This window comes from Cetorhinus maximus, chromosome 21 (assembly GCF_964194155.1).
Source record: "Cetorhinus maximus chromosome 21, sCetMax3.hap1.1, whole genome shotgun sequence".
NCBI classification, from domain to species: Eukaryota; Metazoa; Chordata; class Chondrichthyes; order Lamniformes; family Cetorhinidae; genus Cetorhinus; species Cetorhinus maximus.
The window spans coordinates 37538648-37560013 of record NC_135899.1 but is presented as its reverse complement, the minus strand read 5'-3'; the positions used below and the strand labels follow the sequence as shown (position 1 = coordinate 37560013).

Here is a 21366-nt window from a genome sequence, read left to right as displayed (position 1 = left end):
GTGAATATTATGGGATACAATCTGTATAAACTCTGTTCCTTCACTCACTGGATATTCAGTCCTAGACATTAATGTGAATATTATGGGATACAATCTGTATAAACTTTGCTCCTTCACTCACTGGATATTCAGTCCTGAACATTAGTATGGATATTATGGGATACAATCTGTATAAACTCTGCTCCTTTACTCACCGTCTCCTCACCTGGTTTCTGGATCCTGCAGGAAATGAACCATCTGTAGAAGAGGAAAGAGTGGGTGGGCTCTCTGATTGACATCTCCCACACCCAATCAGGAACAGGAATACATTGAAATCCCGCCCACAATAACGTCAATCGCAACTCAGCCATTCAGAATAGGGACGGGATTTTAATCGTTCACTGCTCCACCCAATTCCGTGCAGGAGTCGTGGAGATAGACTCTTACATGTTTGGAACTACATTACCCATGCTGCATGTGATCCCGCGCCAACAAACTGAGAGCCGGTATCAAATCAGAGGAGGTTCAGCCCGCGGTGGCTGATGGGCGTTGTAGTACTGTCGTGCGCAGCGGCGGTTGGCGCCCAGCGTTCGGGAATTCGAATCTGAGAAAGCGCGAGCCCGTGCGGCTGTCACGTGGGCGGGGCTGGAATTGGAGGTGCGCACCTGTAAATCCCAGCCCCGGGCGGCGGGGACCAGGATCGCAGCTGTTTAACCCCCTCCCTCCTCCCTTCACCCCCCCATCAACTTGGTTAAATGGATAACATGGGACTACATTCGACATTGGTTTTCTGGTTTTATTGGTTTTAGCACTTTTCTCAGACAAAGACCACCACCTTCAACACCTCTTTGACCCTTTTGTCTCTGACATCTTTTGATTATCTGCTCACACCACACCCTCAATGTGTCTCTTCCCCCCCACCCACCTTAAACCAATTTATATTTCTCCCATGTTGAAACTATGCTTCAGTTCTGCCGAAGAGCCATGAGGGCTCGAAACGTTGACTGATTTCTTCTCCGCCGATGCTGCCAGACTTGCTGAGTTTTTCCAGGTAATTCTGTTTTTATTTTGTATTGGTTTTCTGTGACTGGTGAGAGACTGTTTTCTCCAGACTGTGGAGTAAAAGTATAAAAGTTTGACTCTCCCAGTTTTGAATCCATCTCCCTTACTGGTGCTGAAGGGCCTGACCTCCATTTAGCCCCTGCCGCAGTTAAGATTGTAGATCTAAGGTGCTCCGCTCCATGGCCCGGTCCTCAAATCATTTCTCTCCTTGAAGCTGTCTGCTTGCCATTCCTTTACTACTAGATTTCTGTTTTGTCTGGTGGTGAGGGGCATTTCTTTCAGACTCCAGGTAAAATGGGACAGATTGTAAGAGACCCTCTGTGAATCTGACATCAGGTCATCAGATGGTTTTACACAGGGGCAGCGTGTGGATGAGAAATGAGGTGGGGGCCGAGGACAGACCCTTGGTCGGACTCCAGAGCGATGGGGGTGGGAAAATTAACCATTGCAGGAGATTCTCTGGCTACAACTGAAGAGGCAAAAGTGGGTCAAGCGATAACAGCCCCACCGACTGGACACAAGCCCTGGGAGAAAGCAGATGGGCTAAATGGTCTGTTTCTGTGCTTTTAAAACTAGAATAAAAACAAAAAATTCTGGAAATACTCAGCAGGTCAGGCAGCATCTGTGGGGAGAAAATATTTCAGCTCGAGATGACCTTTCATCAGAAAGGTTGGATTTTGGGTGGCACTTCCTATTGTCAGAGAGCACCGGTCCTCCACTCACCCCCTGACCCGACCCGACCTGACCCACCCCCAGTTTCCACCAGCACCCTCGCTCTCACCAACACTGGCCCGCCTTCCTCCATGGTCTAACTGTCCCTTATTTCCTCAGAGATCGTCACCCTGGAATCAATCTCCAAATCACTCTCCCCAAGTCACAGTGTTGCTCTCTGAGCACAGACTTCCTCCCAAATTCACTCCCCGAGTCAAACTCCCTCGCTGAGAGTCACTCCTGAAACACTGTTTCAATCTCCCCTCCCACTCTTTTCTCTGTTCCTCCTTCCCATGCCCCTCTGCCTCATGTGCCTCTCTCTCTCCCATGTCCCCCTCTACCTCCCGTGTTCCCCCTCTCTCTCTCCCATGTCCAACTCTCACTCCCCTGTCCCCTCTGTCCCGTGTCCTCCTCTCACTCTCGTGTCCCCCTTTCCCATGTCCCCCTCTCCCATGATCCCTGCTCTTTCTGCTGTGTCCCTTTCTCTCTCTCCCGTGTCCCCCTCTCTTTCCTGTGTTCCCCTCTCCCGTGTCTCTCCCTCTCTCTCCTGTGTCCCTCTCTCTCCCGTGTCCCCCCTCCTGTGTCCCCCTCTCTCACTCCCCATGTGTCCCCCTCTCTGTTCCATGACCCCCTCTCCCATTCCCCCCCTCTCTCCTATGTCCCTCTCTCTCCCATGTCCCCTCTCTGTCCCGTGACCCCCCTCCTGTGTCCCCCTCTCTCTTCCGTGTCCCCTCTCTCTCCCGTGTCCCCCTTTCTGTCCCGTGACCCTCTCTCTCCCATGTCCCCTTCTCTCTCCTGTGTCCCCCTCCCTCTCCCGTGTCCCCGTCCCTCTCCTGTGTCCTCCTCTCTCCTGTGCTCCCCTCCCTCTCCCGTGTCCCCCTCCCTCTCCCGTGTCCCCCTCTCTTTCTCATGTCAACCTCTCTCTCTCTCCTGTGCCCCTCCCTCCTGTACATGTGCTGATTCCACCACTGCGCGTCATCACTGCCTTAGATGCTGTGGGTCTTCCTCTTCTGATCTGCTGTCAAACACATCTGAGGATGCACATCCCACACTGATGATGTCAGTTTGAAGGACTCAGAGGATGAAGAATGCTATTCCCACACTAAAAATCTCTGTCAAACATTTACCGGGGGAACTGAGACAGCAGCTGCAATAAGTGAGGTTTTATTTAGATGGGACAATGACAAGTTTAAATCCCCTCCTGATCTGCTGCTCAAAGTCGCCTCCATTTCACCGGTCACTTTCCCAAGCTTCAGGAGACTAGTGTTACTCCAGAAATATTTGGATTGGCTGTGAGAGACGTCAATCAGAGAGCCCACCCACTCTGCCCATTCTCTCCTCTTCCTCTTCCACAGCTGCTTCACTTCCTGTAGGGACTCAAAACCAAGTGAGGAGACGGTGAGTGAAGGAACAGAATTTATAATAATTACATCACATAATATCCACACTAATGTTCAGGCAGCCTGACTATCCTGTGGGGAATCAGCTGTGGAAATGCCCCTTATGCTGTGTGAGAAGATCCAGCTGAGAGAGCTGTTTACTCGGTGCTTTGTGCTGAACTGTTTGACTGGAGCTGTGTGTTGGATATTGAGTGTGTTTATTGAAAGCATTTCCCTTCTGATTTACAGGCTGAGTTTTGTTGATGGGTCATTACTGAATGTGAGGTGTAATTATCTAGGAGGTGCAGAGAAACATTTATTGAAATGTCTTTTAATACCTTCTGAAAAGATTTTACCTGAAGGCCTTGGCCTTCCCCAAAAGCTTGGGTTTGGATTTGATAATTTTGCCCTGTGCTGTGGCTGATAGCTGAATTTGGGATGTGCAGTCTGAGCGAGTGCAGTGTATCTAATTTCCCAGGATAAACCAGAACCCTTCAATCAGCTACACTGAAGCAAGACTTTCCTTAGCACTTCCTGCCCGGTGTGTTTTCTACAAATAATTGTGTAAAACAAGGGGAGAAATTTCAAAATCACCATTGAATTAACATTTCTCCTGAGTGTTTTTTTATATTAAACATATACTCTAAAGGTAAAACTGGTCTTCGCCAGCACGACTCGAGCTCATAGTGAATTGATGACCAGTTTTACACTCCGCCTGACTGTCTTTTCCATTGTCCTCACGGTGCCTGGGAAGATGGGAGGCTGAGTGAAGGAAAGAAAGTAGCCATGTCGTCTGCTGCTGGTCACTATCCAGTGTCCCTGCTGGAAACAGAGAGTGTGTGACAGTCAAATAAGGAAAAAGAAAGGATTTGCATTTGATCCCCCACACAGGGGAATAGCAGACTGGCACTCACTGTGGAACAGTCTCTAACTGAGGAAACCGTCCCTTCGGCAAAGGGGGAGAGGGAGTTGGAGGAAATCATGTTTCCTTTTCCTGTTTTACAGAAGGATTGCACCGTACTACACCAGAGAATACAGAGAGGATAGACATCACAGATAGATCCTGACCATCACCCAAGGAACAAAAGCACAACTGCGGGAAGACATCCAGCCCCTTCACAGCATTGCTCAACACAGAGAAGGTTGGGCAATGAAACTATCATCAGGAAATCGGTCAGGCCAAGGGAGTTTTGACATATCATCAGATCTGAAACTGATCAGTGGTGTGGAGCCTTCCATCAGAACCAACCTTTCTGAACCTTTCAGCTGCGGGTGATCAGTCAGGGTGAGACTGGGAAGAAGTGTGAGTGGCCTCCAAGTATGGTGAGAACTTCAATCATTCATCAAGCTTCATGAACCACTAACTCATTCCTACAGGTGAGAGACTGTTCAATTGTCAGGTGTGAGAGGAGAGTTCCATAGACTCGCACGATCTGCTGATGCGCAAGGTAGAACTGTTGTCACCACTGTGAACACAAGGGGAGCTATATGGAAGAGAAACGCTTCAAGTGTGAGGTTTGAGATAAAGAGTTTTTGGCGCCTTTGAACAACCTGAGACACCAGGAGAATCACACTGGAGACAAACTGGTGATGTTTGTGAGATGGCTTTTACACAGTCATCTGATGTCCTGAGGCAACAGAGTAATAACACAGGACAGATACCTTTTACGTGCAAAGCGTATGACAAACCATCCTCAAGATCATCATCCCTCCGCATACATCAATGCATTCAGACCAGGGAGAAACTGTTCATGTGTGAGGTGTGCAACAAATCATTCTTCGAGGCATCGACCCTCCGCAAACATCAACGCATTCACACCGGAGAGAAGCCATTCACGTGTGAGGTGTGCGACAAGTCATTTTCACAGTTAGCGAACCTCCGTGTTCACCAACACATTCACACAGGGGAGAAACCATTCACGTGCGAGGTGTGCAACAAATCATTCTCACAGTCATCGACCCTCCGTGTACACCAGCACATTCACACAGGGGAGAAACCATTCCCATGTAGATTATGCAACAAGTCATTCCCGAGTTCATCGCAATTCCTCATGCACCAGAACATACACACTGGGGAGAGACCATTCACGTGTGATGTGTGCACCAAATCATTCTTAAACTCATCAACCCTCTGTCACCACCAACGCATTCACACAGGGGAGAAACCATTCACATGCGAGGTGTGCGCCAAGTCATTCTCGCACTTAGCGCACCTCCGCGTGCACCAACGCAGTCACACAGGGGAGAAGCCATTCACGTGTGAGGTGTGCAACAAATCATTCTTGCACTCATCATCCCTCCATCAACACCAACGCATTCACACAGGGGAGAAACCATTCACATGTGAGGTGTGCGACAAGTCATTCTCTCAGTTAGGGAACCTCCGCGTCCACCAACGCAGTCACACAGGGGAGAAACCATTCAGATGCAGGGTGTGCGACAAGTCATTCTCACAGTTAACGAACTTGCGCGTTCACCAACGCAGTCACACAGGGGAGAAACCATTCACATGTGAGGTGTGTGACAAGTCATTCTCGCAGTTTGCAAGCCTCCGGGTACACCAATGCAGTCATACAGGAGAGAAACCATTCACATGCGAGGTGTGCAACAAATCATTCTTGAACTCATCTTCCATCCATTTGCACAAACGCATTCACACAGGGGAGAAACCATTTACATGCGAGGTGTGCAACAAGTCATTCTCGCAGTTAGCGAGCCTTCGCGTACACCAACGCATTCACACAGGGGAGAAACCATTCACTTGTGAGGTGTGCGACAAGTCATTCTCGCAGTCATCAAGCCTCCGCATGCACCAACGCAGTCACACAGGGGAGAAACCATTCACATGCAAGGTATGCCACAAATCATTCTCACAGTCATCAAACCTCCGCATACACCAACGCAGTCACACAGGAGAGAAACCATTCACTTGTAAGGTATGCAACAAATCATTCTCACAGTCATCACACCTCCGCAAACACCAACGCAGCCACACAGGGGAGGAACCATTCACATGCAGGTTATGCAACAAGACATTCTCAAATTCATTGCAATTCCTCACACACCAACACAAACATACTGGGGAGAAAACATTCATGTGCGAGGTGTGCAATAAATCATTCTTAATCTCAACAAACCTCCACGCACACCAACGCATTCACACAGGGGAGAAACCATTCACATGCAAGGTGTGTGACAAATCATTCTCGCAGTTAGTGAGTCTCCGCAACCACCAGCGCATTCACACTGGGGAGAAACCATTCACATGCAAGGTGTGTGACAAATCTTTCACGCAGTTATCGAACCTCCGCACTCACCACCGCATTCATACAGGGGAGAAACCGTTCATATGCAAGGTGTGCCATAAGTCATTCTCGCATTTAACGTCCCTCCGTAACCACCAACGCATTCACACAAGAGAAACCATTCACATGTGAGATGTGCGACAAATCATTCTCGCAGTTAATGAGCCTCTTAGTCCATTGGAGGATTGACACAGGAGAAAACCTTCAGGTGTTAAGTGTGTGATAAGGCTTTCACACAGTGAGCAGTCCTTCTGGCCCATCCATGCACTCACACAGGAGAGAAACCCTATCAGTGTGAATTGTTAAGCCTGCACGCCACCTGGAACATCAGCAAACCTACATGGGACACCAGAGGATCCAAACAGGGGAGAAATGCTTCAGGTGCGAGGTGTGTGACCAAGCCTTCACACAGTCAGCAAACCTCAGTACACACCAGCCTATTCGCATAAAGGGGTAACCCACCAATTGTGTTATGTGGTATAGCTTTCTTGATAACTTTGACCATCCCTGGACACCAGCAGAGTGCACCATTGAGGTGCAATGTTTGTGCCCAATCCTCCGATCTCCTGAAGCATCAGTGGATCCACACTAGTGAGAACCCATTCAGGTCTGAGTTTGAGACAAGTGCCATGAAAATATAATAATTTCATAATGTTATTGTGATTTATTGTAAAGGTAGGTTAATAGTGGGGTTTGGATTAGTTTCTCTGTATGGATGTGTGTGTGGGTTGGGGGGGGGGTGGATTTAATTGAATTAGAGGCAGCCGGTCTGGAGCTTTTGAGTTATCAAAAGGGAAGTTAGGTTTGAAATGTTAAATATGTAAAGATGGCTGAAGTTTTAAAATGTGAGAGGTGAGGAACCTTTGCATTTTTTAGATAAATTAGTTTAGTATGAATTTCAAAGAGATGGTAAAATGTTACACCTAGCCATAAAAAACTAAGCCAAACAGTGTATTTATTTTTCCCAAAGGTACTGATAATATGAGTACTATGAAAGATTTATATTATGAGGAAAGTAAAGTTGCAAAGACATATTGGAACAAAGGAATTTACATTAAAAGGGAGAAACATGTATAAAGGAGATGAGGTTATGTGTCAACAGAAGGCATTCGACGATCTAAAGCAAGTATGAAAAGCCTCCAGCCTCTGTGTATCAAGTTGCTGTCTACAGGAACCGAAACTAAGAAAACTCACTTTGAACATCCCTATCCAGGGTATTGTGTGCTTTGCTTGGGTGTGTTGAAATCTATTTTGTTTTACTGTTGCCTTAGTAGAGGTGTAACTGGGAGTCAGATTAATTCGGGGCGTTAGGAGTTATTATAGGAGTAGTAATTTGTAGAACTATGTATGTGCTTAAAATCTTCTATTAATAAATGTTTAATTTAGTTTTGTAACAAAGCTCTAAGTCTCGGTGGACTTATTACTACTGAATTCAAAGCATGCATGTTGTAATAAAATACACATTGCAAAACAGTTGTGGCAGCTGTTTCAATTTTCCCTCTGAGATTTGAGCAGCTTGGTGTTTACCATCCACTGTGCCATAACAAAATTGGGGGAACTTTGCGGGATCTATTTGAAATTCCTTAATTGGTTTGGGATTGATTACAAGTACGAGAAGCACTTTGAACTCAGGAGTTGGTGTAAGGTTATTTTTTAAAAGTGGTGAGACTGCAGTATGGCTTTGACAGTTGCTAAGACTTGTCTGAGAGTTGAAGTTATAACTTTGGTTGGTTTATAAAAGGCAAATGAAGCTAAATTAATGGAATTAGGATTACCTGCAGGGTTAAGGAAATCAGACCCAATTGAAGGTATAGCACAGCACTTGAAATTGGAAGGAATAACCTAGAGACTGAGTCCTCCAAGGGGTAGATCATTGGAATGGGAACAAACTCAGTTGCAAATGAAAAAATTGGAACCAGAGGCAGCAGAAAAAGAAAGGGCAGAGAAATAAAACGAAAAGGAAAGAGGAAGGGCATTCCAAAGGAAACAGGCAGAAAGACAGGAGAGAGAAAGAAAACAGGAAATGGAATTAGAAATGGCGAGGTTAGAAAAGGAGGAAAGAGAAAAAGAGAGAGATAGAGAATTCCAGCTTAAAATGCTGGCAGTTAAAAAAGAAACACCAGATGGTGAGGAACGACTTATTTCCAGAGCAGAACTCAGTGGGGAGATGTTAAAATTTGTGCAAGCTCTTCCAAAGTTTGAAGAAAGAGATGTTGAAGCATTCTTTTTGTCATTTGAGAAGGGAGCTAAACAGATGAAATGGCCACAGGAAAACTTGACATTGTTGTTACAATCTAGGTTGGTGGGTAGAGCGCATGAGGTTTATGCTTCACTGTTTGAAGAAATGTCGGTGAACTATGATGTGGTAAGAAAGGCTATTTTGAGTGCATATGAGATATTTCCTAAGGCATACAGGCAGAAATTTAGGAATATGAGAAAACAGCCTGGGCAAACTTATATTGAGCTTGAGACAGTAAAACGAAGTAATTTTGACCGGTGGATACACGCATTAAAGATAGAGATGACATATGCAGCTCTTGGAGAAGTAATCCTTTCGGAATAATTTAAAGATTCAATTCATTTGGTAGTAAGAACTCATGTGGAGGATTGGAGGGTTGAAACAGCAAGACAAGCAGCAGAGAAACCTGATGATTATGAGTTAGTTCATAGATCTAAACCTTTTCTCATCACCCTTTTAAATCAGAGATGGATAGAAAGTGGGAAGGAGAAAGGAAGATGGGTAGTCAGGAAAGAGAAGAAGTAGGTGGAAACTCCCAGCAAGTTTTTTCTCAGAATAAAAAAGGTGCTGAGGGTAGAAATGACATTCGAAAATTGAGGTATTTTCATTGCAATAAAGTTGGACACATGAAGTCAGTGTGTTGGAAATTACAGGGAAAATCTGTTAGGATTATTGAGGTGCAGAAAAGTTCTAGAAGTAAAAGTGTTGTGGGTCTTGAGATTCAGGCACAGGAAAAACCAGTGGTTTGTGTACAGGTAAAACAGGAAGAATCAGTGATAGGTAAAGAAGTGGGAACAAAAACAGAAAAGGCTGGAAAAACTCAGCAGGCCTAGCAGTATCTGTGGAGAGGGAAACCGAGTGAACATTTCAAGCCTGTATGACGCTTCTTCAGAGCCGGGAATATGTTCACAATTTGCTCAAGGGAGTTCTGAGGAACAGATTGCAGAAATGTTTAAAGATTTTGTATGTGATGGGGAAGTCTTTGCATATGTTCAGGGTGGAGTAGGTAAAGATGTTAAGATTTTAGGAGACACAGGGGCTCGTCAATCCTTAATATTGTGGCATAGTGATATTTGTTGTTCGGAGGGAGTATTGTAGGAACAGGTGATAATAAGTGGGGTTCATGGAGATGCTAAAGCTATTCCATTGTGGAAGGTAAAGTTAAAGTGTAAGTGGAAAACAGGTGAGGTGATTGTTGGAATAGTGGAAAAATTGCCCATTATAGGGGTTCAATTAATTTTAGGTAACGATATAGCTGGGTCACAGATGTGGATGATGCCTATGGTAGTTGAGCAGCCTGTAGAGGTGTTTTCTACAGATGTGTTGCAGAGAGCTCATCCTGGATTGTTTCCAGATTGTGTGATAACAAGATCACAGGCTCACAGGTTGAAACAGGAAGAACAGGAAGTTAAACGGCAGGGTGAAGATGTGAAATTCCAATTAGCTGACACTGTTTTTGCTAAGGTTGTTCAGGAAGAAAGAATGGAGGCAGTTGGTAGAGTTACAGAAGAAAGATACGCAAATAGGACAGTTATATCAGACAGCTTACTCAGAAACAGGGGCGGAATGTATTCCAGAATGTTATTACCTTAAGGATAAGGTTCTAATGAGAAAATGGCGGCCTTATCATGTTTCAGCAAATGAAATCTGGAGGAAAGTGCATCAGATTGTTATACCATTTGGATATAGAAATGAGACCCTGAGAATAGCTCATGAAATTCGAATGGGGGCACATTTAAGAATTAGAATGACACAGGCGAAAATACAAAAGCATTTTTATTGGCCTGGATTGCATAGAGATGTAGTCAAATTCTGTAGAACATGTCAGGTGATAGGGATATCACAAGCCGTGATAAAGCCGGCACCTTTAATTCCAATTCCAGTATTTGAGGAACTTTTTACTAGGGTCATGATTGATTGTGTAGGACCCCTCCCTAATACTAAAAGTGGAAATCAGTACTCGCTGACCATAGTGGATGTGTCTACAAGATTTCCTGAAGCGATACCTTTGAGAAATATTACAACAAAAAGAATTGTGGAGAAGTTGACTAAATGTTTTAAAGATATGTTTTACCAAAAGAAATACAATCAGATCAGGGTTCAAATTTCATGTCACAGCTGTTAAAGGAAGTAATGAACAGTTTGGGGATAAAATAGTTTGTGTCAACAGCTTACTATCATGAGTCACAAAGAGCTTTGGAAAGATGGCATCAAACTTCAAAAACTATGATGAGGACGTATAGCCAGGACTATCCATAGGGTTGGGGTAGGGGAATTCCGTTCTTGGTATTAGCTATCAGGGAAGCTCCTAATGCATCGATAAGTTTTAGTCCTTTCAATCTAGTCTATGGTCATGAGGTAAGAGGACAATTGAAATTGATTCATGAGAAATTGGTGGGTCAAAATTCAGAAACAACTCTCTTGGATTATGTATCAAACTTCAGAGAAAGATTGGACAGACTATGTGAGTTAGCTAGGGAATATTTAAAGATATCACAGCAAGTGATGAAAGTGAAGGCAGACAGGAAAACTACAGCTCATAGTTTTGTTGCTGGGGGGAAGGTGCTAGTTCTGTTACCAGTACTGGGTGACAATTTAAAGGCAAGGGTTAGTGGGCTTTACAGGATTCAAAAGAAGCTGAGTGAAGTAAATTATTTAATAAATGCACCAAGTAGAAGAAAGGAGCAGATGGTGTCATGTAAATATGCTTAACTGGTACTTTGACAGGGAAGAAGACCAAAAGGAGGTATTATTGGTGGTAGATAAAGAGAACAGGTAGAAACGAAGGGTTCTGAAATTGATTTTCTTCTAATCAAATTGGATAGTAAGAGTGTGTTTGAAAATTTAAATGTAATATTGAGTTACCTTCCAGACAAGTGTCAAAGTGATTTGGAGAAGTTATTGCAGTCACACAAAGCTATTTGTGGGAATAAGCTGGGGAGGACAAATTTAGCTCTATATGATGTGTATGTAGAAGCTCCATCTTCGATAAGGCAACATCCTTATTGTTTAAATCTGACAAAGTTATCACAAGTACAGAAAGAAATTGGATATATGCTTCAAAATGATATAATTGAGTCTAGTTGCAGTAATTGGTGTTCACCTGTTGTGTTTGGACCGAAACCGGATAGAACACAAAGACTGTGTGGACTATCAGAAGGTGAATGCAGCAACAAAAGTGGATTAATATCCTATATAAGGGTTGGAAGATTGCATTGAGAAAGTGGGACTATCAAAATTTATCACAACGATTGACTTGCTAAAAAGAGATGGCAAGTACCGTTATTGGAGACAGCAAATGAGGTAGAGGCTTTTGTGACACCAGATGGACTGTATCAGTTTAAAGTCATGCCATTTGGTATGAAAAATGCACCTGCAACATTTCAAAGACCAGCAAACAACGTAATTGCAGGACTCAGCAATTGTGCTGTTTACATTGGCGACTTGATAGTTTTCAGTCAAACGTAGGAGGAGCATTTACAACATCTGGAATAATTATTTAATTGATTACAAGGAGATTATTTAGTGATGAACTTGGCTAAAAGTGAATTTGCAAAAGCGCAGGTTACATGTCTAGTCCATACCATTGGACATGGTAAGGTGGCTCCGAGAGATGTGAAAGTCGAGGCTATCATGGATTTCCCAGTGCCTACAACAAAATGAGAAGTTTTGAGATTTCTGGGCATGAGTGGGTTTTACCAGAAATTTGTACCCAATTTTAGCAGTGTGGTTGCTCCATTGACTGAACTATTAAAAAAGAACAAGAAGTTTCAATGTACACAGGATTGTTAGAAGGCACTTGACAGTTTCAAAACTGTGATAAAAAGCAAAAAAACTGCGGATGCTGGAAATCCAAAACAAAAGTAAAATACCTGGAAAGACTCAGCAGGTCTGGCAGCATCTGCCAGCTTTCAATGCTGTTGACCATGGCACCAATTTTGGCAGTACTCAATTACGCCAAGCAATTTAAGTTATCTGTTGACACAAGCAACATAGGCATTGGGACTGTATTGTTACAAGAAGATGACACTGAAATTGAGAAGCCAATAGGGTATTTTTCATGGAAGTTGAATGTACAACAGAGAAGATATTCAATGATTGGAAAGGAGACTCTGGGTCTAGTGTTAGCATTGCAGCATTTTAAGATTTACGTTGCAAACAATTCGTCAGAAACAGTTGTTTATACGGACCACAATCCTTTAACGTTCCTGGTCAAATTTCAAGACAGAAGTGCAAGGCTATTCAGATGGAGTTTATCACTGCAACCATTTAACCTACAGATTATACTTGTGGCTGGATGAGAAAATCTAATTGCAGATGCATTGTCAAGAGTTTTAAACTGAAAGGGAAAATTGGACATTTAAAAACCTGAACACTGGGCTAGAATGATTTCTGTTGATACAAAGGATTTGTAGATATATATTGTCATGTTAATGCATGCATCCGATAATGCAATAGTGTGAGTATATAGATAAGTAAAGGAGGTAACATCAGATGGGTTAAGAAAATGAAGCCATCTTTTTAAATTATGATTGTTCATTTTCCGGTAAGGAGGGGGTGTCATGAAAATATATTAATTTCCATATTATTGTAAAGGTAAGTTAATAGTGGGGGTTGGATTAGTTTCTCTGTGTAGATGTGTGTGTGTGTGTGTGTGTGTTGGGGGTGGGGGGCATTTAATTGATTTGTATGCAGCTGGTCTGGAGCTTTTGAGTTATCAAAAGAGAAGCTGGGTTTGAAATGCTAAATACCTAAACATGGCTGAGGTTTTAGAATGTGAGGTGTGAGGAACATTTGCATTTTTAGATAAATTAGATTAGTTTGAATTTCAAAGAGATGGTAAGATGTTGCACCTAGCCATAACAAGCTAAGTCAAACAGTGTGTTTATTTTTCCCAAAGGTTACTGATGATATGAGTACTATGAAAGATTTATATTATGAGAAAAGTAAAATTGCAAAGACATATTGGAACAATGGCATTTACATTAAAAGGGAGAAATATGTATAAAGGAGATGAGGTTATGTGTAAAGAGAAGGATTCTAAGATCTAACAAAAGTATTTAAAGCCTCCAGCCTCTGTGCATTATAGGAAACGAAGCTGAGAAAACGCACTTTGAATATCCCTGTTCAAGATATTGTGTGCATTCAACACTGGGTCTGTTGAAATCTATTTTGTTTTACTGTTGCCTTAACAGGGTTGTAACTGGGAATCAGATTAATTAGGGGAGTTAGGAGTTATTATAGGAGTAATTTGTAAACCAATGTATATGCTTAAAATATTTTATTAATAAATAGAACCATGGAAAAGTTACAGTGCAGAAAGAGGCCATTCAGCCCATCATGTCTGTGCCGGCCATATGTTTAATTTAGTTTTGTCAAAAACCTCTAAGTCTTGGTGGACTTATTACTACTGAATTCAAAGCATGCAGCTCGGAACAAAATACACATTGCAAAACAGTTGTGGCAGCTGTTACAAGTTTCCCTCTGGGATTTGAGCAGCTTGGCATTTACCATCTGCCGTACCACAACACAAGGCTTTCACACAAGTCGGGATATCTCCTGGTCCATCAATAAACTCATATAGGGGAGAAAGCCTATCGGTGTGAGTTCTGGAATAAAGCCTTCACGCAGTTGTCAGACCTCCTGGAATATCAGTAAACCCACATGAGTGACAAACCCTTCCAGTGTGATGTCTCAGGATTGTTTCACCTACTCCTCCTCTCTCACCATACACCGACGTCTCCACAGACATGGAGCCGGGTCACCTGCTTCCATTACACTGAGAGTTGTCTGTGTTCTTTACCCTCCACAGGCAATGAAGGCCGATTGTTTTCATTCTTGGGGAGAGGGGGGTCACATATTTGCACGTCTTGTTCGTCGAGCCAGTCATGGTGACGATGATGCTTGAACCCAATGGTCTGGGCACAGGAGTTTAGTACAGCTGACTTTATTTGATCTCACTGTTCAGGAATTGAGTTGGATATGTGAAGATTTTTCAGATTGGTCATGAGCTGCACCTGGAATTGCTCTCTTCGGTCGAGCTGTTTTAGGGCTGAAAGATTGATCTTCTTCCTCTTGGACTTTTGGGGCTTATGATGTCTTGGTGCTGGGTGTATGATCACACAGGGGAGCTTTCATTCCAAAGCAAGTCTGTCTCAGCAGTGTCTGTCTCGACCCTCTCCCACCATCAGTACAATTGTTTCAAGACGGCCAACCTTTGACCAGATTACCAAACATCACAAAATGAAGACATCAATATGTATAGAAGCTCCTGCTTATGTACAGATGTCACTGTGTCTCTGGGAGGATTTCCTTAGCCAAAGGAAGTAGGCGATTCAGCAGAATGCATGTCAGGATTTTCCCTGCTTTGGACAATAGTTTCCGCACCATGATTTATCTCCCTCCTTGAAAATAGTTACAATTGTCACATTTTTGAAATCAGGGGAGTTCATTTTGCTCCCAATCCCATAGGATGAGTGCATGAAGTCTTCATGTGAGCAAAAGTCCACCAGCTTTGAAGACCTCAGCTGAAATGCCATCAGGGCCACAGGCTTTGTTGTTTTTCATCTGCTTGATTGTTTGTTGCAGCTCTCCCATCAATGGTGATTCACCCGTGGATTCAACCACAGGCACTGGAGGATAGACTGGAGGGTATCAGCTGCCACTGTAGATTCATGGTTGAGGAGTTGTTCACAATGTTCTTTCAGATGTTAACAGATGGTATTGTCATCCTTAAGAAGAGAAACACCATCCTGTGAACAAAGAGGATTTTGCCCATTTGACCTTGGGCTTTGGATGACACTGGTGAGTTCAAAAAAAGATTTGTATGTCATGATGATCAGTATATTGTTGGACTTCTCAGGCTTTCTCTTCCCACATTTTCCTTATCTTCTGGATTTGTCTTTGAGCACCAGCCTTGAGATGTTGAAATCCTGCCTTCTTGAGTTGTGACCTTGGGTTCTGCCAGGCAATGAAGGCCGATTGTTTTCATTCTGAGGGAGAGGGGGTCACGTATTTGCACGTCTTGTTCATCGTGGTGACGATGATGCACGAACCCAATGGCCTGGACACAGGAGTTCAGTACAGCTGACTTTATTTGATCCCACTGTTCAGGAATTGAGTTGGATCTGTGAAGATTTTCCAGATTGGTCGTGAGTTGCACCTGGAATTCCTCTCTTCAGTCAGGCTGTTTTAGGGTTGAAAGATTGATCCTCTTCCTCTTGAACTTTTGGGGCTTGTGATGTCTTGGTGCTGGGTGGATGTTCATCACCGATTGAACAAGTCGATGATCTGTCCAGCAGGCATCAGTCCCCCACATGGATCGAGTAGTTTGACTTGACTTGGCTTTAGACCTTCCGGAGGAACCTCCAATATGGTCTTTGTTCCCAGAGAAATCCAAGAAAAATGTCGAGAACAACACCAGGAACTCTTCATTACATTCATTGATGTGACCAAAGTATTTGACTCAGTAAATCGTGAGGCTCTGTGGATTGTGCTCCAATGATTTGGATGTCCAAGAGACTTCATCACAATCCTGCAATTGCTTCAAGATGATATGACTGCAGCTGTCTTGAGTGGGAGATCTGAAACAGAAGCTTTCAACGTCCAGCCTGGTGTCAAGCAAGGCTGTGTGATAGCCCCCATTCTATTTACAATCTACCTGATAGTGACTATTCACCTCATCAAAGATCAACTGCCCACTGTTGTGTCAGCATTAAATACTCTCGAGGTGGGAAACTCATTTACCTTTGTTACCTCCGTGCCAAAACTAAACTGACCACCAAAGATACACATGATCTATAGTTTGCAGATGACTGCAGTGTCGTCGTCCACTCTGTACCAGATTTGCAAACCTCTCTCGGTCTCTTGAATTCTGCATGTGTTTGTATGATGGAATCGAGCTCCATCCTTTGCCACAAAAGTTAGGTGTCACTTCTCACCATCAGAACTTTGAGCCAGATTAAAGCACAGGGTTTTAAAGAAATTTCTGTCTTTAGTATTCTGAGGGAGTTTCCCCTGATGTGAGCGTGTGTGTGTTAGTAAAGTGAGCCAGCTCTCAGGAGTGGGTATGGGTAGAACCGGACCCTGCTTTAGTTGATGATATGAATTATAGACAGATCCTCTTCAGGTGACAGGTGTTTGACTAATACCGTGGGTACTGTTTGTACTCTCTTGTCTGGGAGGACTACTATCCTGAGTATGGTGAGGGAGTGGGGGTGAGTCTCTACAGGCCCAAGTTCCTTCAGCCCATCATACCTCAATGTAATAACGGTGTGATATGTTCACCTTACATTCTTCCAAGATTCATTTCATGTTCTGGGAAAGATCTTGAGTCACTTTCAAATGCTTTGTTATTTTGGTTGATTCAAAATTTAGTGTGAGCTGAATATTGTGTTGTTTGTCTGCTGTTGTATCAATCTTCTGTATATGTTTATAACTCACAATAAATTCATTTGTTTAGTTAGCTTCACTCAAACTACCTGATTTATCAGCATGCATGTTCCTATTCACTGAAGCACTCAGGAGCCTACAGTAAGAGTCCTGTACACAATATATTGGTCAATGTCACTGTGGGCGGGTATGCTTTCTCCATCAATGAGTTTATAATTTCCAATTCACAGGAAGCGTAACATTTACCTAAGAGAGAAATGCTTGCATTTCTACATCAACTTTCATGAATTTAGGGTATCCAAAAGCACTTTACAGCCAACGAAGTGCTTTTGAAGTGTACTCACTGTTGTAATGTAGGAAACTAACAGCCAATTTGTGCACAGCAAGCATTCAGAAACAGCAATATGATGATGACAAGATAATCTGTTTTTGTGACATTAGTTGCAGTATCCATATTGGCCAGGACACATCACCTGCTCTTCTCCAGTGACTTTACTGTCACCTGAGAGGGCTGCGAGACATTGGTTTCATCTGAAACCTATTTGAAAGATGATACCACTGACAGTGCAGCACTCCCTCAGTACTGCACTGGCGTGTCAGTCTCAGTGTTCAAGTCTCTGGAGTGAGACTTGAACCCACAACCTTCTGACTCAGAGATAAGAGTGCTAACTAAGCCATGACTGATAATAACCCATAATATTTCTGTTGTATTAGATTCAGTTTCTAAGGGGTTACAGAATGCTTTCCCCCTATAAACTGGCAGCCTGTAAGTTTGATTTCTCTCCTCCCTATCCATGTAATCTCTCTAATCCCTCTGTACTGTGTCATTAATGTATATAATGTTATTGGAAATTATTTTAAAATTATACTTGTAGTAAGGCCTGTGTCTGTGGGTGTGTGTGTGTGTCTTAATTGGGTTAAAACTAATCTAATCACCCAGCTAATCTGGGTGCTTTGATGTATAGTAGTTTTGAGATGTTAATTCGAGAAACGTAAATTAAAAGGTAAAGAGTGCATTTGCATTTGTTGAATAAACCATTCAAAATAAGGGAGTAACATCTTGCACCTAGCTAGGAGACACCAAGCAATGTGTTTATATTACTAATAAAATTGGTGCCAAGAAAGGGGTTTTATTGTTAGGAGAGCTGAAGTTCAAAAGATCTGGTGATACAATGAGAATTTACGTTTAAAGGGAAGGCTAGGTATATACAGGAAAGAGTTTTGTGTGTGTAAGTCAGAGGCATATACGATCTAACCAGCCTGTAAGCTGACAACTGTCTGCAAAGGAAACAAATTGAAAGGAACCTCAGTTTGAATTCATAAGATCAATTATGCTTTGTCTGATGCCTGTTTAAAGACTTGTTGCCTTGGTGAAGATCTACCTGGCAGTGATTACTTTGGGGATTGTTTAAAAATTATCATGGTAGTAACTTGGAGACACATGTCTGTGTTTAATTTCTTATTAAATTAATAAATGTTTAATTTAATTTATATAAAAAACCTCCTGAGGCTTGGTGGTTTCATTTCTGAATTCAGAGCTGCATCTCAAACATACCAATTGAAAATATAGGTTATGACAGTTGTTTAAAGTTTCCCCTCTGGGATTTTGAATAACTCAGCCTTTACCAACTGCACTGGAGTGTCGGCCATTACTTTTTTTTGAGCCCAAGTCCTGGAGTGGGACTTGAACCCACAACCCTCTGACTCAGAGAACAAGGTTGTGGGTTCAAGTCCAACTTCAGATGGATTATTCCATGAACATGGATTAAAGTTGTTGTCAGGGCCACACGAATAATTCCTCAGGCTCTGGGGTCCCTGTACAAACCCCACCGACCATTTATTGAAACACAAGCATGTCGTAAATGAATGAAGAAATTATCCTGTAGATGCTTACACACTGCATTGATCATGATCCAATCAGATCACAATGTACCACCCATAAATAAAATTGCTTCAATGGTCACATACAATGGAAAAGAAATTCATTCAAGAAAACTCCTTGACAAATGTGCAACAACCACAAGTGCACAGGTTGTGGCCGAGAGTTCATGCTAATTGATGTCAGTTTTATTCACATAACCCGGCTGAAATTGACCATGTCAGGACTTTTAAATGAAAGTTGTATAAAGTGTGATTTCAATTTACACAATCTTTAAAGCTGATTTATTAAACATCACCCAGGAAGCTGATACCAACCACAGAAGTGACCACGGCCCCAGATGGGAATAATGAGAGTGATGAGATTCTGCCGATTGCACTTGTTTGAGGCGGCTCTTCAAATTACACCCAGACACCAACAGTCTAGTACTGGGACATCCCGGGAGAGGTGAATGGACCAGGACATCCCGGGCGAGAAACCGGATGAGGTGAATGTTGAGCCTCAGAAATTGAAGCAGCAGGGAGATAAACCTCAGGAGGCAACCCCTGGATAGGACAGGGCTGTCAGAAATCAACTCGTGAGGCACCTACTGACACAGTGAACCCCACCTCTATCCCTAAATCATGGAGTCACGATACAGGTAACAATGTCACTCCCTGAGCACTGGATCAATCACCCCCCTCCTGCGTATGTGCTGATCCCATCACTGCGAGTCATCGCTGCCTTGGATGCTGTGGGTCTTCCTCTTTTGGGCTGCTGTCAAACATATCCGAGGCTACACATTTCACACTGATGTTGTTAGTTTGAAAGCCTCCGAGAATGAAGAATGCTATTCCCACACTAGAAATGTCTGTCAAACATTTACCGGGAGAACTGAGACAGCAGCTGCAATAAGCGAGGTTTTATTCAGATGGGACAATGACAAGTTTAAATCCCTACCTGATCTGCGTTTCACCGGTCAGTTTCCCAAGCTTCAGGAAACTCATGTTGTTCCAGAAATATTTGGATTGGCTGTGAGAGACGTCAATCAGAGAGCCCACCCACTCTGCCCATTCTCTCCTCTTCCTCTTCCACAACTGGTTCACTTTCTGTAGGGACTGAAAACCAAGTGAGGAGATGGTGAGTGAAGGAACAGAATTTATAATAATGACATCACATAATATCCACACTAATATTCTGGCAGTCTGACTATCCTGCGGGGAATCAGGTGTGGAAATGCCCCTTATGCTGTGTGAGAAGATCCAGCTGAGAGAGCTGTTTACTTGGTGCTTTGTGCTGAACTGTTTGACAGGAGCTGTGTGTTGGATATTGAGTGTGTTTATTGGAAGCATTTCCCTTCTGATTTACAGGCTGTTTTGTTGATGGGCCATTATTGAATTTGAGAAGGTGAGGTGTAATTATCTGGGAGGTGCAGAGTGTCAGAGGGTTCTTACTGATTTCCTATTGTTGAAGTATGTGTGTGTTGGGATCTGAATATTCCCTGTCTGTTCAAACCCCTCCAAGACTACACCCTCCTGAGAGAGAGAGAGCAGAAGGGGCCTCGTTTGAGATCTCATCTGAAAGACAGAGCAAACCTGCCACACTCATTTTGTGCCGTACTATTCTATGAAGGGTTCTTCGTTACCATACGTGGCTCTCACTGTCATTTCCCTATGTTGGTCAGGAATCGGGACATGATGCATAGGAAGAGGTGCAAGCTCCACTCACAGGAGAGACCAATGACGTCCTGTGGGGTCTTCCTCATCTGCTGCTGAAGCCCTCATCCAGACCTTTGTAGGCTCTAGACTCAACTATTCCAATGTTCTCCTGGCTGCTCTCACATCTTACACTGTAAACTTGAGTTCCTCCAATACTCTTGCTGCCCATGTCCTAACTGACACCAAGACCCAATCCCCCCTCTATGCTCACTGATCTACATTGGCCCCTAGTCAATCAATGCCTCGATTTCAAAATTCTCATACTTGTTTTCAAATCCCTCCAGGGCCTTGCCCCTCCCTCGCCCCGTAACCTCCATAGCAATTCGGCTGCCAAACCTGGAGACACATTTGTTGAAATGTCTTTTAATGCCTTCTTTAAAGATTTTCCCTGAAGGCCTCGGCCTTTCCCAAGAGCCTGGGCTTGGATTTGATAGTTTTTCCCTGTGCTGTGGCTGATAGCTGAATTTGGGATGTGCAGTCTGAGCGAGTGCAGTGTATCTATTCTCCCAGGATAAACCAGAACCCTTCAGTCAGGTACACTGAAGCAATATTTTCCTCAGCTTCTAGCACCTCCTGCCAAGTGTGTTTCCTTCAAATAATTTTGGTAAAGGAAAGAAATATAAAAATCGCCATTGAATTAACATTTATCCTGAGCGTTTTTATATTAAACACACTCTAAGGGTATAAACTGGTCTTCACCAGCACAACTTGAACTCATAGTGAA

The 21366-nt window shown here is 43.3% G+C and overlaps 3 protein-coding genes across 4 annotated transcripts in view; 2 read left to right on the top strand and 1 right to left on the bottom strand.

The window, feature by feature from the left end:
• Positions 1–10884, top strand: part of LOC144695195 (uncharacterized) — a 161309-nt gene extending 150425 nt beyond the window's left edge. The window contains exon 2 of the mRNA XM_078566082.1: positions 4892–10884. Within this exon, the coding sequence (XP_078422208.1) occupies positions 4892–6568 (1677 nt within the window). The 3' untranslated portion in view covers positions 6569–10884. The remainder of the gene's footprint in view (positions 1–4891) is intronic.
• The window catches only part of LOC144695227 (uncharacterized), a 384420-nt gene that overhangs the window by 16549 nt on the left and 346505 nt on the right, over positions 1–21366 (top strand). The window lies entirely within an intron of this gene.
• Positions 1–21366, bottom strand: part of LOC144695231 (uncharacterized) — a 407499-nt gene that overhangs the window by 56412 nt on the left and 329721 nt on the right. The window lies entirely within an intron of this gene.